The 27,846-nt window shown below is 42.7% G+C and overlaps 1 protein-coding gene across 1 annotated transcript in view; it reads right to left on the minus strand.

Annotated features, from left to right (window-relative positions):
- Window positions 1-27,846, minus strand: part of SLC7A5 (solute carrier family 7 member 5) — a 138,393-nt gene that overhangs the window by 42,183 nt on the left and 68,364 nt on the right. Inside the window, exon 7 of the mRNA XM_078669945.1 lies at window positions 12,156-12,252. Coding sequence (XP_078526071.1) covers window positions 12,156-12,252 — 97 coding nt within the window. The remainder of the gene's footprint in view (window positions 1-12,155; window positions 12,253-27,846) is intronic.

The following is a 27,846-nucleotide window of genomic DNA, read 5'->3' on the forward strand; positions in this document are numbered from 1 at the left end:
ATGTGGGACAAAGGGAAAACAAAAAGCTAGGCAGCATCCACAGCGAAGCAGTAAACACTACTCCTTTAAGAAGCTAGTAACTTCCACATTCCATCATGTCCTTTACTGGCCGTTGCACAAGAGGATACAGTCCTTGTGCTAAGTCTGGATAGATCGCTACTGTGAGATGTTTTACCAAACAAAGGCCGATGCTGTGAACTTGGAAGAGGTGTTTATGACTTCAATGGAGATTCCCAATGAAGCACAACTGGGATTACCATGATGAAGAAACCATTCTTTCTGCATCAAAGATTTTTATTGATAATCATAAACAGCAAAAAATACTAACAAGCAGATCCATACCAAATCACAATTTAAACATAAAGGATGGTAAGGAAAGATAAAAATGATAGGAGGCAATAATATTCAGTTAACTATGTTCTACTAACACACTATGAAGTCTGCTTTGGCATTTGGATTTAAACAATAGTGCTTTGGGAAGGCATTGATGGATCTCCACATAACTGCTTTGCAGATATTATTAAGTGTCACATTTCTCATCTGCGCAACAGTAGCTCCTTCGCCTCTTGGGTAATGAGATTTTGTTCTCTTTGTTAGCACCTTATCAGTTAACTAATTACAAAGTATTATAAAGGACACAATCCATCTGGACAAAGTCTACTTTTGGGAACGCTCTTCAAGCTGAGCCATAGTTGATAAAGAGTTGACAACATTTTTTTTGTCATGTCTAAGTAAAATATTATGGTCATTCTAACAAAGAATACTGCCAAATAATTTTTCTGATTAATGTGAAAATATGAAAAGTCGTTGGGGTGGAATGAGGGGCATGATTCACTGCTAGAGGGAAAAGTAGTACAAGTTTGAAGTACTAAAAGTACCAAACGTTCACTGTCTGATGTAACTAATCAACTAAGAATGCCTTTTTCCAATTTAAGTGTTGTAACAGGCCCTTACATATAAGGATGAGTAGTTATATAAGACAAGAGTAAATAAGGTTACGAAGGAGGATACCGCTTCCAAAGTTTTTGGGAGCATAAGGGACATTTTAAAAACCCTTAAAAAGTCCTTTATGATAGGGAGTTTAACAAACACCCCTGAGGGGGGACTGTTTATGTGGGGTGCAATTGCTGCCAAGTGTACCTTTAACTCCTTGGGCGCGGCCGCGATTCTGCGCCTGTGCGGCCGTTTTGAAGAGTGGGCGGGTTCATGACTGCCCCCAGCCGTCATCAGCACACGCCCACGTGATGCATGACTTCCGGGGGCCGTCATCAGCATGGAAGGGGTTAAGGAGGAAAAATGTAGCTTCAACTTCATCAAGTTATTGAGATAGGGCAATGCTACCTCATCTTGGCAAGTGATGGGGTCAAAATACTGATAAATAACATTTGCAGACACTTTTCTACTTGTAAGCTGGCCCCGTAGTTTGTTTCAAAATGACCATGCAGTATTGTGACCTTTTTTAAAGGCCATATTGCTGTACTAAGGAGTCAGGAAGCCAAGATCAAGGATTTAAAAAATGGGATGGAATACTTATTCCTGATGCCTGGGCAGCAGAGCTGGTCTGCATAGAATTGTCTTATGTTATTTGTTTTTTCAACCATTTAATACAAATATATAAACCATCAATACCCAAGTCATTCTTGTGCAGTGTGGATCATCCTAGCATTGGAGTACTTTTTTTTCCACCAGAGTTGAGGGCATCAGGGGAATTGGAGGAAAAGCAAACAGAAATGTGCCTGGCAAATTAATCAAAAGCACATTGTGCATTGTCCCTGGCTTTTGAAATCTGAAAGTAAAGCTTGGACATTTTGCCTTTTGAATTGAAGCAAAAAGACTGCTTTGAAGTCCACCCAAGTTGCAACAGATGTCTTGAAGAACATCAACACTGATGATCCATTTGTAAATGTCCTGATACAGCTGGCTACACAACTGTACCTTATTTTCTACCCCCAGAAGATATACTTCCTTTAGCAGCAGGTGTCTAGAAAGAAGCCACCTAACTATAGCTGTGGTTTCTAATGACTGTTCTGGACTAGATGCCACTTTTTTCAAATAGTACATGGTGTTGCTACTTTCAGTCTGAAATGAAATATTGACTGCCACCAGCTTTCTGTGAAGCAGACAAAACTTGTAGTTTACAGAAGCAGCTCTCTCCTCTAAAGAAAACGATTTTTATGGATTTATTTCCAGAAACATTTTTGAGGAAGGCCAGAATTTGGATTGGAGATGATGATGATCTAGAAGTTGGATCTTGGAAATTCTTAAGCAAGTTCTGCTGGTTGCTGACTTTGATCATTCTTGATGAAGATTTTCTGTTTCCTCAGCTGACAGCCATCACCACCATGAAATTCGAGAAAGTTTGAGGCGCAGATTTGAGGGAGGACACATGGACTTTGTATTGATAATGTGTCTTACCCACCACAAACCTCAATATATTCCAGCCTTTTTAATTAAATGGGCTATTAAAGTATGCATCTTGCAGATCTACTGAATAGGCATGCAGAACTTGTGATCCAAGTACTGTCAGTTTTTAAATCTAACATTTAAAAGTAAAAACGAATTTAGAAGTATTTTGAGTAAATACCTTCTTTTGATGAGGGACATTTTCTATGGCTTGTTGTCGATCAAAGATACTTGTATCTTTGTACAAAAGATCCAAATGTAGTTAGGTTGTGTTTTTCGGTGGGATCAATAGAGGCAGACATTTGGAAAGAACAGCACACTGCTCACATGTCTTCGGATAGCCCACCATTCTTCAAGAGACTCAAAATATTTAGCTCTACAGGAATGGAACCTTGTGGAAAAGAAGCGGGAAGGCATTGCCTTGATTTGGCCCAAGATTTTCCCGAAGAGGATGACTGTTATTAAAATCCTCTGCCCCTAGATGATCTTCTTTCGTGGGGTAGCTGATGGAGCTGCTGTTACTACTGATATGGCAAATGAAGGGTCTGAAACATCTTTTGATGCTATTGTTACTTCCTTCCTCTGTGCTTGTTTAGGGACTTATAGTAAGGATAATATTACTTATCCAGTAAACATCTGTTCTTGGCATGTAGAGCTGTAGATTTACATGCTTTGCATACTCCTGCCATTTAGTGTTGGGTCCGGATGTTTACAAGTTGTTTTTCGTCCGAAGAAGTCTTTCCAGTCACAAGGTAGGTGACTCCTCCTATCGGTGATAAAGCACATGGGCATCGATTCCATTGTTAGATTGTTTTCCCCCCAGAGGGTGAGAATGGAGTTAGCATGTGTAGAATAGAGATGTCCATTCGTATGAATGTGAATTAAGAACTACAACAACTACAGGAGACCGGGGAGGTGGGTGGACGCATGTGAATCTACAGCCCTACATGCCAAGAACAGATGCTTACTGGGGAAGTAAGTAACATTATCCGTTCGAGGCATGTGAGCTGTAGATCACATGCTTTGCATAGACTATGTAGCAGTAAACTTCAAAAGCGGTGGCTAACCTGTAGTGGTTATAATTGTTTGAAACAGTGTTTTAAGTACTGCTTGGCCTATATTTGCCTGTTGTCTTGCTAACACATCCACACAATAGTGCTTGGTTAATATGTGCGGCGTAGAGCATGTTGCTGCCTTACAAATATCAGCTATGAGAATATTTTCCAAGAAGGCCATAGTAGCCCCTATTTTGCGAGTAGAATGAGCTCTAGGGGGGTACTAAAAAGTTCTGCTTTAACATAACATGTTTGGATACATTTTACAATCCATCTTGCAATACCCGACTTAGATATAGGATTGCCCATGTGAGGTTGAGAAAAATAAACAAATAGTTGCTTTTTCCCCCCCTAAATTCTTTGGTTCTTTATTACAGAATCAGGTTGAGGAATGAACACAGGTAACTCAATTGATTGATTGATATGAAAAGCAGAAACTACTTTAGGGAGAAATTTAGGATTGGTACAAAGAAACACTATCAATGTAAAGTTGAAAGAAAGGCTCTTGTATAGTTAATGCCTGAAGTTCACCAATTCTCCTTAGTGAGGTTATCGCTATGAGGAAAGCAACTTTCCATGATAGGAATGGTAAATTACATTTGTACATAGGTTTAAAAGGTGGACCCATTAGCCTTGTAGGGGCTATGTTCAAGTTCCACTCTGAAGCAGGGGGAATCCTCGGTGGTATCACCCTTTTTAATCCTTCCATGAAGGCGTTAATCACTGGTACTCTGAATAGAAATAAGCGTCGTCTATTTTGCAAGTATGCAGCTACAGTTGCTAGATGTAAACAAATGGATGTTTCAGCTAATCCACATTGCTGTAAATGCAACATTAAACAAAGGATGTTCTGTACAGAAGCATCAAGTGGATTGATATTGTTGTTGTTACAATAGACTATCAACAGCAAAGGGCCTGACTTAAAATGAACACCATCCATTACATTCAAGACCCTAGAGGAGTCTTTAACATTTTTCAGACACTCCCTCACAGGAGCGACTCACTGTCGATAATCCAAGTGTCCATGTGTTCTGTTTATAACAAGAAATGTCAATACACCATAGGAAAGACTCCCAACCAATTACAGGAAAAAAATGTGAGAAAGGAGAGAAAGCACCCCACGGTCGTAACACCAAGGGGGGCATGCTGGTTGGTACTCAGTAGCACACCCACTTCTCATCATCGGTTGCTTTCTCCCCGTAAAGAAAAAGTGTGTGTTCCATCATGAAATTCTCTGACAATGAAGGAAAAAACAAATATAAATGCAATGTCAGTGCAAAGTGTCACTAAAGTGCCCACTGGACCCTGTGAGAATAGAGATACGATTCCCAACGTTTACAATGAGGTACTGCTTACTGGCTTGACATAACTTTATTCAGTGCTGTAAGCGTCCCCAATTTAAAAAAATGGTTTACATCAGACCATTTTCAATTCCAAAGAGCCGACATGTTTCGCTGCCAACAGTTTGCACAACTTCATCAGGACTACCATGGATATCAGTTTTCACTTCATCCGAGATTAACTCCAAACTGGGTGGTTGTGAATATTCCTTATACCTGCAACCACCTCCTTATGGCACACGTGTCAACTGATCACCTGTCCACTGGGTGACTGCACACATTGATGTGACCGGTACCGAGGAGGAGGCGAGACTCGGTACCTGTGACGTCAATGTGTGCAGTCACCCAGTAGTAGTGGGCTTTCTAGCATCTTTGAGAATATTCATACAGTCTGGTGGTAGTTATAAATAACCAAACTCTAAGGGGCCGATTACGATGGCGGGCGGGTGCGCTGCTGGAAAAGGGACCGCCTGTCACAGGTGCGGCGGTCCCGGAAAACGAATTAGGATGCACCCGCCACACTGGTGGGCGCGTCCTGTATGTTTACATTGTGGCGGGTGGCAGCGCCCGCCACATTGTAGAAATACATGTTTTGCATATGCATGTACAACGTGGCAGACACCGCGCGGTGCCTGCCACCTTGTACATGCAAATGTTGGGGGGTACCATAGGTACCCCCTTACATGCAGCACCCCACCCCCCTGGGGGTCCGCAACAGGCCCCCGAAGGTATTTTCCACCTGTCTTATTGCGGCGGGAACTCCTCCGCAAAAGACAGGCATCATAATGCCATAGCCCCATTGCACCTGGTCCTGCAAGGCGGGCGGAAAAGGCCCGTCTTGCGGGACCACGGCGGACGGTCTTTCCGTCCGCCAAGGTACCTCTCTCCTTCCCACCACATTCCTAATTTGGCAGTGGGAATTTTAAGGGTGATGGTGGGAAGTCCGCCACGCCGGCGGTCCTCACCGCCGGCCCAGCGGTGGCGGACTTCCCACCATCGTAATCGGCCCCTATGACTTCAGGAGCCAAATCGCTAGGTTGAGTTCTCTAGGATTTGGATGCCTGATTTCTCCATGACTCTGAGTGAGGAGACAGGGTGTGAGATGTAGCTTTTGATGTGGAACAACCGAGAGTTCTAACAGGGTGGTGTACCAAGGTTGACAAGCCAATGTGGGGGGCTACTAAGATCAGTGTAAGGGACGTTTGTCTGAGCTTCCGAACCAGTAATGGAAATAGTGGGAGAGGCGGAAAAGCGTAAGCAAATATCCCTGACCAATTCATCCATAGAGCATTGCCGTTGGATGCTCAGTGTGGGAACTTGGATGCGAAGTTTGGGCATTTTGCGTTGAGTACAGTCGCAAATAGATCTATCCGTGGAAATCCCCATTTTTGAAAGTAGGGAAGAAGAACTTAGGGATGAAGTTCCCACTCGTGTACTTGCTGCCTGTGTCTGCTGAACAGGTCTGCAATCTGATTGTCTATTCCTGGAAGGTGTTTTGCTAGGAGATAGATTTTGTGGTGAATCGCCCAATTCCAAGTGATTTGTGCAAGGCGCGACAGCTGGAGAGAGTGTGTTCCTCCCTGTTTCTGTAGGTAGTACATAGCTGTGATGTTTTCCGTGCAAACTAAGACAGTCTTGCCTACAAGTTGGGTGAGAAAAGCTTAGAGTGCTAGGAACACTGCTACAAGTTCCAGATAGTGAATGTGGAGACGTTTGTGATTGTGTGACCACAGCCCCTGTACTGTGTAATGCTGAAGATGGGCAAACAACATGTTCGATGCGTCTGCCGGCAGTGTAGTCTGTGGAATCGGGTCTATGAAGGGCCGCCCTTTTGCTCAGTTTTGACGGTTCCACCACTGCAGAGAGTTATGGGTGCGGCTGTCTACCAACACTAGATCCGTTAATAGACAATGTGATTGATTCCACTGACGTGCTAGACATTCTTGCAGTGGACGCATGTGAAGCCTTGCATGAGGTACGACTGGAATGCAGGATGCCATCGTTCCCAGCATCTGCATGAAGACTCTGGCCGGTAATGGTTCTTTGCGTTGAAATTGTAATATTGTGGCTTGAATATTGTGAATCCTGGCTACATTGGGAGTGGCTAGAGCTTTGAGAGTGTTGAGGGAAGCTCCCAGATAAGATTGCACTTGTGCGGGACACAGGAAGATTTGTGTGCATTTATTGTGAAACCCAACTAATGAAGTAGGTGTACTGTTGTCTGAATGTGTAGTTTACAGTTCTGGTAAGTGCCCGCTTTGATAAACCAGTCATCCAGGTAAGGGAAGACATGTATACATCGTCTTCTGAGATGGGCAGCTACTACTGCAAGACATTTGGTGAACACTCTGGGGGCTGTGGTGACGTCAAATGGAAGTACCTTGAACTAGTAATGTTTGCCTGCTATCATAAATCTGAGGTATTTGCGAGGAGCGGGATGAATTGGAATACGAAAGTAGGCATCTTTTTAGACCTAAAATAGACAAAGTCGCCCTGCTGCAAGAGGGGTAGTACTTGTTGAAGAGTTACCATGTGAAAGTGCTCTGACAATATGTATTTGTTTACCTCTCTGAGATCTAGAATAAGTCTCATGGAGCCATCCTTTTTGGGAGTCAGAAAGTAAAGGGAATAAACCCCTAACCCTTGGTAGTGAAGTGAGATTGGTTCTATAGTCCCTTTGAGTAATAAAGATTGCACTTTTTGTTGTAAAAAGTACTGGTGGTCTGGTGACGTTTTGTGAGATCGAGGAGGAATGTTTGGAGGCTTGTTGATAAGCACCAGGTAATAACCATGTTGGATAACTCTATGCACCCATTTGTTGGTTGTTATTGATTTCCAAATGGGGAGAAAGTCTTGAGGTCTTCCTCCGAAAGGTGTGAAATAGTGGGAGGGAAGTATTGGGAAGTCACTGTTTACTTGAGGAAGGGGAAGTGCGAGGTGTGGTGTTTATACTTCTGCCCCTTGGACTATTTCCCCTATAACCTCTACTGAAAAATCCTCTTGTAAAAGATGACTGGGAACTGCGTTTGTAGGAGGAAGTGTTCTGGTCAGTGCCTGTGGTCTTGGACCATCCCCTTTAAAAAGAGCGCCTAAAGGAACCTCTATTTGAGGGAGATTGAAGCGTTCCCATTGATTTTGCTACATCAGTGTCCTTTTTCATTTTTACAAGCGCTAGATCGACTTCAGGGCCAAAAAGATGTTTTTTTATCAAAAGGTATATTCAGGATGGATTGCTGGACTTCAGGTTTGAATCCTGATATCCATATACATGCATATCGTCTTAGTAAGATGCTAGTATTTACCTCTCTAGCTGCGGTGTCAGCTGCATCTAGAGCACATCTGATAAGAGGCATTAGAAATTAGTTTGCCTTCTTGGACTAAATCCTTAGCCTTTACCATATGCTCCTCTGGGAGGAACTAAGTAATTTTTCCATTTTGTCCCACTGGGCTCTATTGTATCTTGCTAGTAAGCCCGCATATTAGCAATACACCATTGATTAGCTGCTTGTGCAACTACACATTTGCCCGAAGCATAGATAAGCTTCGATTCTTTATCTGGGGGAGGAGCATCCCTAGATGCTTGAAAGTTAGCCCTCTTTCTAGCATTTGATACCACTAAAGAGTCAAGTAGTAACTGGCCCTTAACAAAAAATAGGATATGTGGGGAAATATTTATATTTTTTATCTACTCTAGGAGTAAGGATTGTGGCACGGACAGGATCTTTAAAAATATCGTCTGTGTGCCTTAACATACCCTTGAGCATAGGCAGCGTCTGCCTGGATTTATGTGATCCTAGAGTGTCAAAGAGAAAACCTTCCTCTAAAGACTCTTTATGTAGCTCCACCCAATGGTATTCTGCTGCTCTAGCTATAAGCTGTTAGTATGACAGATTGTCATCAGGTGAAGATGGCCTGGCAGGATAAAGATCTGGGTCTGTATCCTGTGGAAGATCAGTTGTGCAGTACGTCCAAGGATCTGGTAATTGTGCATCATCATTGTCCGTGTCAACTGCCTCAAACGGAGGTGGAGGAGACTGACTAGGTGTAATATGTAATGGATCAAGCTGTGGTGGAGAGGAAGGAGGAGGAGATGGAAGTCTATGGAAAGGCCTAGTGCCTACACTTTTTTTCTTCAAAGGAATTTTGCATGGGCTGTCATCATTAGAAAGCTTGTGCTTGGATGGTGGTTTAGCATGGATATGCCCTGTGTCAAGGTGACTATACTGTTTTTTCTGTTTCTGAACCAATTTAGGAGGTACAGTATCTATGTTTGGATCCGGTTGTGTAGTAGGCAAGTCTTTGCTTTTCGGCACCGAAACTTTCGGAGCCAAGCCGGAATGCCCTTTTGGTGCGGAGAGTTTCGACTCCAAGGGTTGTTTCTTGGGTTTCGGTTCCAAAGGTTTCGGTTCGGAACTCATCTTAGATTTAGATCTTGAAGGTTTCGGCTCGGAAGTGGGATTTTGCTGACTCGGTCCTGAGCCAGAAGGCGTTTCGGTGCGGAGCCATGAGGCAGAATGTGAGAAACCTCTTCTCGGTGCCGACCTTGGCCTTGAGGCAGAGATGGTGCCGAAGCCTTAGATTTGTTAGAGATAGTGGGAGTGGGGAGAAGGTGTCTTCGGTACTCACATCCCCTTGTACCTGCGGAAAATCATTTCCCTCAAGGTTGATCTGTAAGTCTGACTCGGAGTCAGACGCAGCTGATGCCAGCTCTTCCCATGCCGCTGATTGTTTGCAATCTTCACTGCAGGGGTCCGGTGGGACATCCAACCGCTGCCGCTGCATCTCTCGACGTTGAGCCCGACGATCACAGAGAGTTTTCTTTGATCTGAAGGATCAGCATGTGTCACAGTCTTGCTCTTTGTGCTCGGGGGACAAGCATAAATTACACACCGGATGAGTCTGTACGTGGATATTTCCCGTGGCTCAGAGGAACATTCGGACCCAACACTAAATGGCAGGAGTCTGCAAGGCATGTGATCTTCAGCTCACATGCCTCAGACATATTTTGACATATAAGGTCTACTGGTTTCAGTGTCTCAGCCTTGTTATTCATTCTTTGCATTTTCTCATCCATGTGAGGACCAAATAAAACTGCGCCAGTTGAAGAAAAGTTCAGAATCAGGTGCATCATTCGAGTTATCAAATTAATCCAGGAAGATCATGATAATGTTCATATACTGAAAGGTCTGCAGAATCCAAGGAGTCCTTTACACATGGTTGGGGACCAGTAGGCCCACCATGAAGGTCTATTTGCACTCTTTAGGAAGGTCCTCAGTAACACTCTGCATTGATTCCTACATTGATAGTGATCTGTCATAGCAGCTTAATAACGCAGTAGTACTGTCTTCTTTTTAGGCTGTCTCTAATGTTCCACAAACATTTCTCTCAATTACGCCTAGTATTTTCCTCTTTTTGAGGAGGCAGAAAAGTCTCAAGAGTTAAAGCATGCCTGTTCTTTACAGGTGAGACTAATCAGCAAATCGGGTGTAGGATCGGACAACAGAAACAGCAGAACATGCTTGAACAACAGTATTTATTCTAAAGCCAAGAAATCCCCTTCTGCTAACTTGCAAAACCAGGAACCAGTCATAGGAGTAGTCTTGCTTGTACCCCATGCTGCACTATGACAGACACTGAAGTCTGTTGTGTTTCTAATGACATATTGAACATAGTGACCCCGCTTCATAATGACCTATGGAACGTGGTGTTATTATCAAAAGGCAAAACTCTATATAACAAGAAAGACATAGGGGGGAATAAGGTAGAGTGTGTGATTGAGGTCGTATCTCGGTAAGCCTCTCTCAAAGAAGGAGCTGGAGTTCTCTTTCTTCTTTTTGTGGAAGAAGGCTCAACCAACATTGGGTGACTGGAGTCAGATCGAGAGATCTATGGAAGCTGTACAGGCAGAGGAACTCACAGGCTTACATGTACTGGGGCAGAAGCTGGAGCTGTATGCCAAGGTGTAACACATCTAGGTACAGGCAAAACAGATGTCACAAACCGAGTCGACTGATTCCGATTCAAGCTATATCTGACATGCGGTGAAAATCTGAGGAGAACTGCCTCTGCTGGGAAGGTTCTAGAGGGTGCTGACAGCGGATTGGTTGGAACTACTTTCAGTTCTTTTCATATAATGAGGTAGATAGGCTGCTAAGTTTTGGGCCTTTTGGGGCCTATAGTCTTGTCAGCCTACTACAGATTATTCTAAGGCACTGATTTTGTATATATAATTACCGTGGGACTCCCGCCTCGGCGACGGGGAATGATTCAGGCATGTGAATCTATGAAAGATACCCCAATACTGGATAATCACCATTTTAGGCAGTTGAAGACACTCAGGAGAAGCCATGGGGAATATGAAAACGGTACAAATCTTCTCAAATTGAATCTATTGGTATCAATGCTGAAGTTGTGTCTCTGTCAATGCTGAGTGGTGTGATGCTGAGTGGTGTGATACTGAGTGGTGTCAGTGCTGAGTGGTATGATACTGAGTAGTGTCATGCTGAGTAGTATGACCATGAACGGTGTGACATCGAATGAACAGACACCAGCATGTGGATCTATTTCACTGGCTTTCATGAGGTGAAATGCCTCCTACTCTTGGATGTCACACCTGACACTGTATCAATTCTTGCTCATGAACAGTCGCCACTATACAGGTGTTTAACATTGATTGGGAGTGGTCCGAGTGTTGTGTTGTGCTTCATTCTTTCTCCTGATCTCCCTATATAAGAGACCTTGGGTGTTGAGCAATGGGTTACAGTGGAAGAGGTCCCTATTCTGGTTGCTCTATCACTTTCTTTTTGCACCTCCTTGCAGCTAATATTTTCCAGTTTTCCTTTGAGGCATATGACATCTCATTCTCACACAAGTTTATTTTCTTTTTTTAAACTGACCCTATACAGGAAATGGCAGTTGCCAGTACCAGGTATACTGGTATATGGAAGCTATTGACTAATTAGGGCAGTGCCGGTTTCAGGCTTCTCTGTGTAAGCTATCAATGTGGCTGTTTTCCCTATTTTTTTAGCCATTTGTTGTCCTTTTCAAGTAGAAAGAATTTTAGTAATTATGCTGCTGTGTGGTTTCATTCTGAAATGGAAAAGAAAGCATTTCCAGTTTTGGGAAATGTTGCTTAATATATTCTTCTATATTAGTATCTGTAGTTAGAAAATACTGGATGCTCATCATTTAGTGCTATTCTTAATATGTTATAAAACTGGTCAAAGATCCCCACATGCTCTAGGAAAATAAAAATTTTGATTTCTAAGAAATGACTCCATACATAGCCTATGATGCAGAACCTTTGCAACTCAACAGGAAAATATTAAAAGAATAAAAATTATATTCGGATGCTTACCGTAAAAATGAGAGATGGCACAGGGGTCATTAGTCTGGGGTTGATCATGGACAGGAGAGTGGGTAGGTGACCTTCACGGGATCCAACAAAAAATAACCTGGAATGAGAGGAAAACCCAAGTGTCTAATGGCTGGAGATTAAAATACAAATCATGCTAAAATATTATTGTATCAGGGAAAAAGGGTAAATATGAAGTGATTCCAAAAACTTATAACATCTGTCATACACAGTGGTACAGTCCACATTCAAGAGACTCTCATTCTATTTTACAGAAAGCAAAAAATGCCCCATCTTTGCAATCGGGTGAATTAATCTTCTAAAGTGAGGACAATCAAGACCATGGGGTTCTCGGTATAGCATGCAATTTGAATGTGTTTGGTATTTGTGTAACAAACAAAGAGGTTATCAGCCGTGAAAATGCCTATTTAACATTTAGTCGGGCATAGGATAATGTGAATTTACATGCATAATTGAGATGGAAAAATTACTTGTAATTCAATTGTTTTCATCCTAGAACCTTTCAATTAAGTCATAAAATCTGTATATTCTCTGGCTATGTATACATCTCAGAAAGCGTCTCACAAAGCGAAAATCATCATTGGTTGTAGCTGCTCAAACCACACACAGATGGAGCCACAATTAACAGTTGTATGAACTTGGAAGCTTCTTCAGTTTTTTAATTGGAATAATACAATGACCTCAGAGACTTCTACACTGAAGAAAGTAGATTTTAATGGAAGTAAAGGTGGCTTACCTCTAATCCTGGTTCTTCTTTAGGTGAATCCCAATTGAAATCATAAGCACTGAATAGTCCTTCCCGAGGGTGGGATCCTGGAGCACTTTTAAATTTAAAAATATAAACCTCTAAAAAAGCCAATCTTTTCTTTTTAAAAGAAAACATTTTTGACAGTCCATTGAAGGCAAAATTAGATATATTTTGTTTAATTGTCTTTAAATTGGAGCCAATTCAAATTTAGACAAATGACAGGTCGCTAAATAGAAAAAGAGGAAAATGTAGCTAAATAGGCAGCAACCTGATTAAGCTGGAAAACGTCATTGCTCCTTTGAGTGGGTACATGCTAACAATCTCCCATCTTGCCTTGTGAATGACCGTTGGTCCAGTTCTTTTGCATGGAGACTTTGGATCCTGCAAGCTGTTTATTCTTTGATCTATTCTACCATTGCGGAGGAATGAGGGCTTCTTATGGTTTCAATTGAAATTTCCTTGAAAAAGAGCAAGGAGTACAAATATCCAACTTTTCTTTCTCCTCGGGGGAAGTCTCCCTTGATAATCATAAGCAATGAATAGAATAGCAAGCCTATTACACATCAGGTGGTGAAGGGATATATATATATATATATATATATATATATATATATATATATATATATATATCCATCGACAAAGGTTCTGTACCGAAACGCATCTGTTTTGTGGTTGTGCTATTTTCTGTGATTAAATAACAGAAACGATCCCCGGGAGTGCTTTCCTTTTTTCATGGGAACGTGGAGATAAAAGGAGATTTATGAGAAATTGATTGTGCGGGCACACCCCCGCATTTAGAAAGCACCCGTCGGCGAGTGCTTCGCGCTGGTGTTTTGTTGCGAGTTATATATATATATATATATATATATATATATATATTTTCTCACAAATGCCCCAGCTTGCGAACTGTTCGTGAATACTCAAGTGCACTGCTCAAGGAGCGATAATTGGCATGCTGAAAAGCTTTGAACCTTACTATAAGGAATTAACATTTTGCTAAAAACTTTCTTCTAGACGCTGAACTCACAACTACAGGACTATAAAGTCCATCATGCACCTGAAACGGAACTTGTAAGCAAACGCCCACCTATGCGAGCATGTCAATAAAAAGCAAAATTCTACAGGTGTGCGTTCAGCGTTTTGATGTTGCAAGCCCAGGAAGAAGCGGCGTGTAGCCGCGAAACGCGTTGGCACATATAATAAAACAAAAGCTGGAAGGCAGGCTGCTTTGAATAGCAGGATGGTGGAACAGTGCGTGTGACCTCTCAAAGCTGGGGCATTTGTGAGAAAAAATATATATATATATATATATATATATATATATATATATATATATATATATATATATATATATATATATATATATATATATATATAAGCAAAAGGATTCCACAAAAAACTTTGACTAATTTGGGCATCTGCTCTGTATTGGCCGGGTACTAAGTTGCCACCATACAAAGCTCTGTTATAGGTATATGCCTTAACAAATTAGTATTTGTGGCTTTACCCTTGGTAGAATGAGCCTTAGGCTTATCTGCCAAGGACGTCTTTGCTTTCTGATACAAAGAGAATAGAAGAAATAATCCATCTTGAAACCGACTGCTTTGAGGTGATTAAGCCTCTTCTAACAGTTCAAACATGACAGACGTGTGGATGTCTTTCATTTTATCAAGACAAAACTTTTAAGAAACTGCCTAACATCCATAGTGTGCATAGGCCTTTCAGAAGGAGTGGATGAATTCTGAAAAAAAGAAGAAGGAGAAATAGTCTGATTTAACTGAAAATCAGGATCCACATTGGGAAGAAAACATGGAAGTCTCATATGACCTTGCCCTGTGCAAGACTGTGTACGTCATATGAGGTAAAACGCCTGAATTTTGCTAACCCTGCGTTCAGATGCGACTACCACTAATAAGACAGCATCCAGCCTTGCACAAAGTGCACTTGAAGAAGGGCCTATGAATAGGTTCGAAAGGAGGATCCATTTGTTTCTAAATAACCAGACTGATCTCTCAGGAGGTCTTCTAACTGGTGGGAACAGTTTTCAATGCCTTGAAGGGAGTCTTCCGCCACAGGGACCCTGTCAAAAGAGGTATGTGAATAAGTTTTTCTGAACACTGCAATAAAAGCATCATTTACCATTAAAGAGAACTGAAGGTCTGATCTGGCTAAATAAAGGAGACAAGGTAGTACTGAATGAGTCTAGGAACCAGGCTGCCAAATTCAAAGATGGTAAACTTGGAGGGGGAAAGGTGGGTACAGGGAGCAGAATTTGGCCACCAAACATGTGGAGGAGATCCATTCTGCAAGAAAGTTTCATATTTATCTCTGACAGATGAACACTGTTAAATCGTAACTGGCGTGGCCACTCTGGCGCCATGAGTATCATTCTTATTCCAGAGTAGGTCAGTTTGATGAATGGTGATGAAAACAGGGATATTGGTGGAAATGCAAACAGAAAATTCCCTCACCAGTTTATCAAAAGAACATTCCCCTTGGTTGGCAGTATCTAGAAGTGAAGTCTCGGCATTTCCTTTTTCTGCACATCAGTGAACCGATTTAGTTGTGGATACCCCTGTGCATCGAAGATGAAGTGAAGCACATCGCTGTTTATAAACCATTAGTGGTTTTCTTGAATAAATCTTCTGAGCGAGTCTGCTTCCAAATTCTGAACACCTGGGAGGTGAACCACTGAGATTTACAGGTCTCTGGCAAAGAGCCGTCTCTAAATCATTTGTTCTTCAAGAAAGAATAGTCTGGATCTGGTCCCTCTCTTTTTGTTCAGGTAATGCAGGACTGATACATTGTCCATTTGAACAAACAGTTGGTCTTTATTGCTAGAAGAAACAGGTGGACTGCTCTCATGTTGATATGGGGCAAACATTTTGTGAAACCATGTGCTTTGTACTCGTAGATCATCCATATGAGCTTCCTATCCAAACAGGGAGGTGTATGTTACAATTATCCGAGTGGAAATGCCTTGATAAACTGGAACTTCTTTTACAAGATGTTCTGCCTTATACTACAATGGAAGTGAATAGATTGCAGCTGGAGTAAGAGTTAATTTGATTACTACTGGCAACTGTGATCATCAAGACACTGAAGGGGCCTCACTGATATATATAATCATAAGGTACTGAAAAAATGCAGGATATCCTGTTACTTGGGGTGCCTTCAGAAGATTTCAACAATGAAACTATAGCTAACAGTCACTCCTCAGAAGGATACTCTTTTGCCATCTGCGTATCCAGCACTGCTAAGTGGTAATGGACTGAAATGACTTCGAAGTAGACTTCGTATGTTTGGCTCGCAGTCACAGCTTGTTTCAAATGTCTAGTGTTGTCTGGAAATGAGATAAGAGTACTGCCTTGCATTTTGAGAATGTCCTTGGCGTGGACTTGAGGCCGAATGGAAGGACTTTTTAATTAGTAATAATGATTTCCAACATTAAACCTCAGGCACTTTCGATGCTTCTATTGGAGTATGAGCATATATGCCCTGAAGATCCCTTGTGTGAGTTGAGAACAGATTTGGCGAAGAGTGAACGTGTGGAATTTTCCCCTCCTAATATATTTGTTGACCATTTTCAAATCTGCAATAGTTCTTGAATTCTTGTTTTGGCCCCTTTTTTGTAAACCAGAAAGTAACAGGAATACATTTCCCTTCCTTTTTGGAAAGATGGCGGTGCTTCTACAGCTTCTCTCTCTAGAAGGGTGATGTTTACGTTTTTTCAGTTGAGAATGGGCAAGTTCCTTTGCAGAAGTGGCTGGATGAGATGACATGAACATCAGAGAACAGCTATGTTCCACAATATTCAATATCCATCTGTCTTCTGTGATATTCTGTAACTCTTGCAGATGCTTCATGATACTTCTTCCTACCGGACTTGTGTATGGAATGTAGGAAGGAAAAAGTCACTGTTTCCCTCTTGTAGGAGGGTTTCCTGCAGCGGCTGATAGTCGCTGGCCTCATATGTCTCTTAAAGACCTCTTATGTTGATATAGGTTTTGCTGCTGTGTGTGCTGATGTGTACACTGAAGCATTTGAGCCCTTAGATGGATGTATTGGTGATTGTAAGACCTATAATGCTTCCTCTATTCTTGTTTCTTTCCCATAACTAAAGCCTAGAAGGCCTCTATCTCGTTCTACATTTACTACATTTCTTCATCAGTGTGGAAACCAAAAAGGGTAGTGCCAGAAAATGGCAGGTTCACGATACGCTGTTGTGCTTCTGGTTGTAAGCCAGCAAGTCTTAATCATGAAGTTCATCACATGGCTATTCCATGACAGTATGCGCAGTATCCCGTGTGACTCATTCAAACTGTGGGCTACCTCTTAACAAATTTTGGGGTCTCGATCAATCAATGTCATATCATACTTTCCTAGTAATATCTTATTACTTGAAATTAAAAAGAAAACACAGGACTGATAGAGGTTACTGTCACTAGTATATAGTCACAGTTCATACACAGTGGTCATTAAGACTGTGAAGAAAAGTGCAAACGACGCAGTACTCTAAATGGTGAACAACTATATATATCATATAAATAAGACACTGTAAAATGCCCATGGTTCTGTACAGAATGTTCAAATATGCATATAAGGACGCTGTGGAGCAACCTGCAGGTGATTACAACGAATCTGGGAAATGAGAAGGGGAGGGCGGGAGTTGACATTTCCACCCTGCTTAAATGAAGGGGTCTCCGCAGGACAAAGTCATCGGTCTAAGCTAAGCAACCTGTATATAAATGGAGACAGAAATCCAGAACCAATCATCAGTCAATTGCATCTCATAGAAAAAATATTGTACCATATTCCGAGAGCCATAGGTCTCTAAACCACTCGCCAATGTGTGAGTACAATTCTGCATACTGTCTAATGCGCAGACACCCCACAATCCATCTTTAATTGGCTTGTAATGAATTTAAAAAGAAGAAGACAACACTCTCATTTTGAACAAGCACCAAAGCCAAGTAAGGTTTAAATATGGTCTTATTTCAGACCACATGGGTCATGCATGAATATGTTCAACATTCACCTGGGCCTTTGTTTTCAGACTCTGAACTATATGAGGAGAAAAAGTTTAGTATGGCCGTGGACCACACACTGGTATTTTAATCAGTATGGGCCATATGATTGTTGACATTTTGGGCTTACAATGAGGATCACTATGGAGAGGGATACCACTTGCGATATAGGCCAGCAGTATGCAAGTTGGGCATACGTTTTGGACAGCACCTTGCCATTTGTAATATTCACACCAATCGAGTGAGAGTTATAGACGTTCCCAAGGGGAGTTGCTCGTTCACATTTAAGGTGGTATATGGCACACGAGACGGTTCCTTGTGTGACTGACTTGGTGTGTGAAGCTATATACGTTGGCGATATGTGGCATATGGTGTTCCACTGATGACTAACCACAACTGAACCACTGGTTAAGGAGAACGTTCTCTGCTTCTTTTTAAATTCAATGCAGGCAAATTAAAGATAGATTGTGGTGTTTCTGCAGACTGGTACTCACACACGTGTCCCCGGGACACCAACTGCCGGGGCCCGGCCATGCACTGTGCCCCCCAAAGAAATTAATGGCCCTAGGGACCCCATCCCCAGGGCGGGCTCCAGCTTTGTCCCAGAGTGTCCCCCCTCTGGACATAGCGGTTGGTGCGGGCAGGGAAGCCTGTGTTTGCTCTTGCTTTGCAGGAGCAATTTCAAAGCTCCTGCCAAGCGAGAGTAAACACTAAGTCCTCTCCCAGCAGGTGCGAGCATGAAAAATGCTCCCGCCCGCTGGAAGTGGAGTTTTATCTGTTTTCCTGACCCCACTAAACAGGGCAGGGAAGTAGATGAAAATATTGCTCCCACCTACAGGGAGCAGAATTGTTAGCTGCTCCTTGCAGGGTGGAGCAATGCCAGCTGCCGATGAAGACAAGGAGCTAGCTGGGGACATGGGGGCATTGGGGTTCCCCTGGCGGGTCCCAGCAATGATATAGTGGGTGCCCGAAGGCAACTATAACTTGCGCCATTGCAATGCTAATTACCCCACGTTACATCCGTCATGACATCTTCTTTGACATCATTGATAATAACACTGCAACATTTGATGAGAAAACTGTGCATGGTGGGGCGTGAGTTATAGTTACTTGAGATAACTATAAATACCCAAATTTCTATGGTTTTATGTGTGTAAAATCTGAACCTAAATATATTATCCCTGTAACCTTTGGTTTTGTTTTAGTGAATTTGTATATATATATATATATATATATATATATATATGTATATAATCATTAGTAGTACACAAAAAGCTTTTCCTGTGGAACAGCTGACCTAACTATAACTACCTAGTGGCGACCTCTATATCTATATCTATCTATAAATATATATAGGGCTTTTTATTTAAAAAGGTTCCTAAGAGTTTCCTACCCTACTTTGGCTTCTTCCTGGGCACAATTTTCTAAACAGTAGCGCCTACTGAAAGTGTGGATTTCCATGTTGCTGCTTTACAAATATTTGCAACTGAGACTTTCCTTTCCATGCGGTAGCAGCTGCTTTTCCTCTTGTAGAGTGAGCTCTGGGTTTCCCTAGCAAAAATGTGTTCAACAGTTGGTAACCTAATAAAATAAAAGTCACTATTCACTTTGCCATGGACTGTCTTGAAGTGGCCAACCTTTATCTAATGTGACCATAATTAGCAAACTGTTTAGCTTGTCTTATGTCACTGGTTTTGTTAAAATAATAACGCAGAAACGAAGGACTCGTCTGATGTCCAGGGAATGGAGAATTCTTTTAGCTGGTGTAGGAAGGTTAGGAAAGAACATTGGTAAGGTAATGGTCTAATTAATGGGGAAAGCAGGCACCACTTTCATAAAGAAGGATGAGTTCTTAAAACAACCCTATTTGAATGAAAAGCAGAAAAAGGTTCTATTACTGATAATGCTTGTTGTCCGCTGACTCTCCTAGCTGAAGTGACAGTAAATAAGAGACAGTTTTCCCTGAAACGTAATTCAATTTTGCTCTATGAATAGACTCAAAAAGAGAGCTTATCAATTTTGAAAGTATGAGGTTAAGTGCCCAAGGTGGAGAGGGATTATTCACAGGTGGGACAACTTTAAGTCCTTCAAGGAAGTCTTTAATGACTTAAACGTGATGCAATAATTTTCTATATGCCATTATAGCCTCCAAGTGGACTTTTATAAAAGAGAATTGGAACTATAAGGAGTAAGGAAGAGCTCTTCTTTCTGGCAAGAAATTGGACCAAAACCTTTATTGTGACACAAGATTAAGAATCTCTTCCATTTTGATGCTTAACAGCATCTCATTGATGGACATTTTCTTTAAATATGTCCATGCATGAAGAAGATTTAGATATTTGAGCTGCCTGCCATCAGGAGCCATGCAGTTAAATCTAATGACTGCAGGCTTGAGTGCTAAATCTGACATTGAATTCTGGTCAGTAGTTATGGTCTGCAAGGACGTCTCTTATGTCATATGATTGTCTGATCCAGAAGGTCCAGAACCACGACTGTCTTTGCTAATCTGGGGCTATTACGATCATCTTGAACTTGGATTTACATAGTTTGACAATCACCATAGGAATGAGTGGGATTGGATGAAAAGTGTAGACAAACGGTGTTGACCATTTGATCAAAAGGAACACTGAGTTCATGTGCCCTTTTTGCAAAGGCCCGCAATTTTTATTTCTTTATGGGGAACTACATTTATTGTTGGGAATCCCCTTTCTAGAAAGAGGTTTGTTGCAACTTTGTTGTTTAGGGCACATTTGAGACTTTCCTTGTGATGTCAGCTGAGAAAACCCAGTTTGTGATTTTGGCTTCCATTGATTTGTATTGCTGTTGGAGTGTTCCCTTTGGCTGGAGCCTAATGCCACATTGTTTGAGTAAGAAGAGACAGTGGTCTTAATCGTGTTCCCCCTTGCTTGTTTACACAATGCATGGTAGTGGTTTTGTCTGTTTGAATCATGATGTTGTTTGATTCCAGCAAAGGTAGAAAGGCCTAGTGAGTAAGATGACCGACTTTCAGCTCTGATGATTGACATTGTAAGTTTTTTCTTTGGGCTGGCCAAAGACCTTGTACTGTCAGTTGATTGAAGTGGGCTGGGCTTCCCATCCTGTCAATGAGGCATGTGTAACTGTGATTTGTTTCAGAGTTTTATTTTGAATGTGTTCTCCTTTCATGAGACTCAAAGCATTGTACTACCTAGTTGGTGACTATGTCTCTTGTAATGTTAAGGATGTATTGTGTTCTTAACTATCTTTCCTGAGACTATTGATCCTTGAGAGACTGTTAAAGAGGTCTCATTAATAGTCTTGCATTCGCTCCTATGTAATGCAATATGCCATGGATCCTAGGAGAGAAGCAACCTGGCACTGTTTTTCAGATCGAAGCATTAATGTGGCATTAATGAGGCTCTTTCCTCCAAAAGATACACTTTTTCGTTTTTTGTGTCCATCTTTGCTCCTAAAAAGGTAACACTTAACTGATGGGCGGAATGCAGAACAAATCAAAACATTCACCCCCAGTCAAGAGATCGGAGTTAAATCCATCAATCTTTTGCTCACCATGCCACCCCAGTTTAAAACGGCTATATGCAAATCAGTCTTGACCCTGTGCCTCACGGGAACAGTCCAGCCCGAACTGCCAAGCCAGGTCCTCCCTGGACCGGAAACAAGCATCCTAGGACCGGTTTCAGGGTTTCACCACTCATCAGCCAGGATAGCTTGAATCCAGTAGCACAGTGAGCCAGATTGAGGTTTGCACAGTATGTTTACTAAGGATTGAACATCTTGTGCTGCTTTCTGTTGAGAGTCTGTTTTTACAAGCCAGTTGTCTAGAGATGGGTATAAAAAAATAGTTTTTTCTATGTTGGGCTGCAACAACTGCCGTGCATTTTCAGAATTTTCTTTTGGCAAAATTTAGAGCATTCTGAATTTCTCTTTGCGAATAAATCTGTTGAAAAATCACAGGTCTAATATAGGACCATACTCGATTGTTTGACTCTTTTTGGGTACTAGGAAATACCTTTATTATGCCACTTTGTTTTCTTGATGAGAAGGAACCTTTTGAGAATGCTCCCAAGGCAGAAAGAAGTGCCTCAGGAGGCCTCTGACCTCTGTCTTTTCCCATCTAGAAACACCCCCTACACTCGGCCCACACCCGACTTGACGGCTGACCCCCGGGGAGATGACCGCGCATTATGCCACTCGTTTCCCACACTGCCACTGCGTTACGGGTGCGGCTGGAGGTGGACGGGGGCCAGCACGCGGCCTGCAGCCACCAGCGCCGCAGAGAAGCTGCAGGAAAGAAACCGATCGTGTCCACAGCACGGCAACGGCAGCAATCCACCGACAAGGGGCCAATTTTTTGATGAGTTAGCGGGGAGGAATCGGCTCACAAAAACGACTGAGTGCCCCGTGGGCGGAGCCTCGTAGAGCGGAGCACATCAACGGAGAGGAGCGTTGGAACCGCCAGAGCCAACCGGTGAGCTGAGACACCGGAGTGAGCATTGGCACTGAGGGCATGGGGAACAACAGGGCCAGGGCTACCCAGCGGCATCAAAATGAATAAGAAAGCCCCCAAGCAACCTGCCTGACATCAAAATGGCGGCCGTTGAGACAATCACAGGCTTCAATAACTCCGCGAGGGCCAGAGACGGCTTGCGAGGTAGATAATAAAGAGGGATGGAGCAACTACAAGACTGAGGCCCAGAAGGAAAAACAAGGGTAGTTCAATCCTCTCCCTAAGGGTAAAATAACAAAAGCTACACACCAATGAGGGGAACAGAAGGACGGTGGTGTATGGCCCCAGAGCTCACAACACATGCATTAAAGATCCACCGGTGACAGCACATGTTGAGGTCATACCTTACCAGACATGGTCTTTCTAGCAGCATTTGATGCAATGTATCAGCAGGATCCCATAAGGCTTGCACAGCGTCCCAACTGCCTCCTGTGTGCCTGGTGCCTTGTGATTGCACCTAACCCCCTCACCCCCCCCCGAGCAAGACGATTCTACAGCACTCTCCTCCAGGTAGCCATTTCCGTTTCCACCTCCTTCGATCTCTCCTTGCGTCCTCTAATGAGTCCGATCTTGGACGATGCCCCATGGGAAGAAACGGATACTGTTTTGTACTTACCTGCGGAATTAACAAATGTAGATACCTACCGCAGAGCCCGAACAACCATGGCGGATGCCCGGTGGAGCGGTCCTATGCAGCTATAGAGGAGTCTGGTCCCTCGGCCGTCACCTACCCAGCCGGACATCTGACATTGTTTTCCGCGTCTCCCCGTTTGGTCTCCTTCCCTCCCCCTCCTCTCTGATTCTCTTGATGCTAACTGTTGTAACTATGTATCCTGTAACTCCCTGTTTCAACTGATGTAGATACCTACAGCGGAGCCTGAGCAACCTTGACTGATGCTCGGTGGAGCTGTCCTATGCAGCTATAGAGGAGTTTGGACTGGTTCTACCCCTCAGCCATCACCTACCCCCAGCCGGACATCTGACATTGTTTTCTTCGTCTCCCTGTTCGGTCCCCTTCCCTCCATCTCCTCCCTCCTCTGTGATTGTCTGGATTCTAACTGATGTATCTATGTATCCTGTAACTCACTGATTCAACTGATGTAGATACCTACTGCGGAGCCTGAGAAACCTTGACCGATGCCCGGTGGAGCTCTCCTATGTAGCTATAGAGGAGTCTGGCCCCTTGGCCGTCACCTACCCTGCCTGACATCTGACATTGTTTAACTCGTCTCCCCGTTCAATCTCCTTCCCCTCCTCCCTCCTCTGTGATTCTCTGGATTCTAACTGATGTAACTATGTATCCTGTAACTCGCTGATTTAACTGATGTAGATATCTAATGTGGAGCCCAAGCAACCTTGGCCGATGCCCGGTGGAGCTGCCCTATGCAGCTATAGAGGAGTCTGGCCCCTTGGCCCTCACCTACCCAGCCTGACATCTGACATTGTTTTCCTCGTCTCCCCATTCAGTCCCCTTCCCTCCCCCTCCCCCTCCTCCCTCCTCTATGATTGTCTGGGTTCTAACTGATGTATCTATGTATCCTGTAACTCATTGATTCAGCTGATGTAGATACCTACCGCGAAGCCTGAGCAACCTTGGCCAATGCCCAGTGGAGCCGTCCTATGCAGCTATAGAGTAGTCTGGCCCCTTGGGCGTCACCTACCCAGAGGGTCATCTGGCATGGTCTTCCTCGTCTCCCCGTTTGTGTCTCCTTCCCTTCCCTTCCCTTCCCCTCCTTCTCCCTCTATTTCTTTGATTCAAACTGTTGTAACTATGTAACCGGTAACTCTCTGATCCAACTGATATAACTATGAACCCTGTAACTCGCTGATCCTCATGTAAAGCGCTCTGATAACTCCGGGTCTAGCCAGCGATACATAAAACTCTGCAAAATAAATAAAATTCAATGTTTGTTTTGGTGGAACTGGTGGAGGCAGTGTCTTGAAGCGGTTGAAGTGTCTTGAAGCGGATGAAGTTGCCCCTTTTTATAATGTTCAGTACCCATTTGTCTTTTGTTATGGATGGTCACTCTTCACAGTGAGACATCACTGCTCCCCCTACAGGAGTTGATAACTAAAGGGGGTGGGAGGGAGATAGTTTGAAACATCATTTGAAATTGACAGAAGAATTCCTTCCTCTGGAATGTGAGGTCTTCGGAGGTGTCGATTTTCTTTTTTGATACCTCCACTAGATTGTAATGTTTGGCCTTGTTTCTGTTGTGTCTGATAAGGCCATTTGGGTGTTGAACACTCTGATGGAAAAATGGTGTCCCTTTTGCCTACATTGTCTGAAGATTTCTTTTGCTCTTGAAGACCAACATGATAGCTTCATTTTTCAAACAAAGCATTTCTTCCTCTATATGCTGCCTGAAGAGAGCTGTACCAAGAAAGGGATGTTGACTATTTTAAGTTGTACCTCAAGATTTAAAAAGGACTGTCTTAGCTAAGAAGATCGCACTAAAGATATGCTGTGACAGTATTCAGTGGCAGAGAGTTCTGTCCAGTCCACAGCAGCACTAATCACCTAACTGGAGTGTAATGAATCTTCATTAATTATTTCCATGAAATCTTGATGATGTTTTGGTAAGTCTCCCATTGATTACCTCATATCACCCCAAATTTCACTGAGATATCTCTGGAGGAGTTGTTTTTAAGATGAGCTCACACTGTACCAGACATTTTCCTTCAGGTTTCGTCAAGCCTTTTCCTTTCTCTCTGAAAGGGTGCAGCGGACTTAGGAGCTGAAGAATGCTTCTACATGACAGCAGTAATAATGATGTAGTATTGTTTTGGATCTGACCTAAAACATTCAATTGCCGATCACCGAGAAGTTAAATGGCAGTCTGGTTCTGGGGTTGAAAGTGAATGTTTCAGTGTGCATGTCAGGATGTTTTAATGAAACAGAAGAGGAAGAAATGTGAGAACTCACTTAAAACGTGTCCTTTCTAAATTAAATGCTTTACGTGGTACCAGTTTGAGTCAATCAAGATAACTTCAGGTGTGCCATACTTTTGTCGTAAGGAAGACTGTTAGCGCACTAGTTGTTCTTTAGAACATTCTGGGAGGCTGAGGTAGAACACAAGGGAATCTACTGAGGTTGCTCCTGTTGGAAGTAGGTTTTACTGAGAATGTCAGACTTCATTCTCATATGGTTGAGAAAGATAGTGTGAATTTACAGAAAATATGCACTCATTTTAGCTTCTAGAGCACCTTCAATCCATCAATCATGATTTATAAAGCACGGCTAATCACCCAATAGGGTATCCAGGCGCTTGGAGGCCCCAGAGGCTTATTCGAACAGCCAGGTTTTTAATGCTATTTGGAATTCTGGTAGTGTGGTGATGGTCCGGAGGTGTGTGGGGAGGGTGTTCCAGGTTTTTGCTGCGATGTGAGAAAAAGAGCATCCTCCACTTCTGCTTCAGTAGATGCTGGAAGTATGGGAATGTGAAAGGGAGGAGGAGGGTGGACGTTGAGGCAGTGGTTAATGTCGGCAGGTTGTGTAGAGCGTTGTGTGAGTGGGGCAGCTTGAAATGGCATCTCTTCTGTGAGCCAGTGGAGTTTCCTGAGGTGTGGTGTGATGTGAGTTTGTCGGGGAATGCCGAGGATGAGACTGGCTGCAGCGTTCTGTATGGTCTGAAGTCTCTGTAGAAGGTGTGTGGAGATTACTACGTAATATCTATATATATATTAAACCACTAAATCCACGTAGTCACTTATTTTTCCAGCATAATTGGATTTGAACATTAAAAGCTATTGCGATGTTTGATGGCATTTAGCCTGGAAGTGATTCACCGCAAATATGGTGTTAAAATTAAATATTTCATATGCATGCTGGGTGTTGTATTTTCTGACTACTGTAGCACATCAGAGCCAGCATTTAAAGCCACGTGGTTACTTGACCCGGTAACCTGCCACACTGTGATCAAGGCTCGCAAATGAGCTGAAACGCGATAGAAAGGAGGTTTATCTTACAAAATGTATGCTGCCACTTTGAACCTGAAAATATAACCCTGACATAAGGCTTTGGTGCCTTTTTTTCTTGTTGGATATATATACACACAAACATGGTCCAGGATCCACCCCAGCACTGGGGAATTATTCAAAAGTTTATGATTTTCACTGAAAATTCTACGATGCATAACTATCATACCTCTGCTTGAAGGCAGGGCATTTCCACCTTTCTTGGTTTCACAAGAGGTTCCATATATTTTCAGGCCCACTACTTCAATGTTCCTATTGTCCTCATTTAGTTAGATCTCAGGTGTGGAAGAATCTGGTATCTGTTACACACAGTGGAGACAGTAACTGAATCCATGTGTTCATATAATCTGGAGAATAGCAAAACATGTTCTGGAAGACGGTTATCTGAAGTTGCCACATTTATCGTTGGTTGTCTTCGAATTGTCTGTGGTAGGTTTGTGTACCATACAAACCCAACACATACCAGCTCAGCTAATGTAAAATCTGAATGATCATAAAACGACGTAGCCTGAAATTTAGAGAAAGGAATAATCAGCTGTGCTGCCCCCATTCAGAAGTTCATGAACTATGAAGATTCTGTCCCCAAGTGAAACAACAGACATACATTTTTTGCAGACATCAGAGATAATGTCCACCAAGTTGATGCCAAAGTGAATTTTGTTTTACAAAGTATTTGGTATTTGTTTGGGGTGCAAAAGCTAACTGTACTCAATGAGGATACTTGACTGGATTGTGCTCCTTTCTTGGATGTTGTGTCTTCACAACTTACATTTCTTTTAGAGCTACCCTGTCCAAAATGAATAGTTTCTTCTGTTGTAGAGACCTCAGTGGTGTATGCCTTAGTAGAGATAGCCTGAGCATAAATGTAAACAAAAAATCAAGCAGAGATGACACACACAAGGGTTTCACAGAGTAGTGCACCCAGACTTCTTATGAAGTTCTTTCAAAGGCATTTCCTTCAACTTTGAAAAGGATATGCCTGCCTGGCACCCACCATCTCGGCAGATTGTGTAACAGCGTTGAACAGCTCGAATCATAATGACCACTTTGGTGTTAAATGTCTGACAACAACTTTAAGGGGGGCAAACGATTGGGGAGACTAACTGACTCTTAAACTGAGTTTTCAATGCCATACAAGTCAACATTTATCTGGAATGGCAGGAACAAGAATTGCACCATATCTTCCCTGAAGAAGAGGTCCGGTGAGGTCTGACAGTGTGGTATGGAGGGGGCAAGAGCTGACCAATCACTTTTAAAATATTGACACATCGCAGGAGACTCTAAAGGAGGAAACTAGATTCCTTCTGTCTCGTACTACCGTGTGACATTTTCTGACAGAACAGTCTTCAAAACACGACTGAGGCAAGCACATAATTCAAATTCAATGGTGGTCCATGTGTGCCTTTTGCCCCC

Source organism: Lissotriton helveticus, chromosome 12 (genome assembly GCF_964261635.1).
Source record: "Lissotriton helveticus chromosome 12, aLisHel1.1, whole genome shotgun sequence".
Lineage (NCBI taxonomy): Eukaryota > Metazoa > Chordata > Amphibia > Caudata > Salamandridae > Lissotriton > Lissotriton helveticus.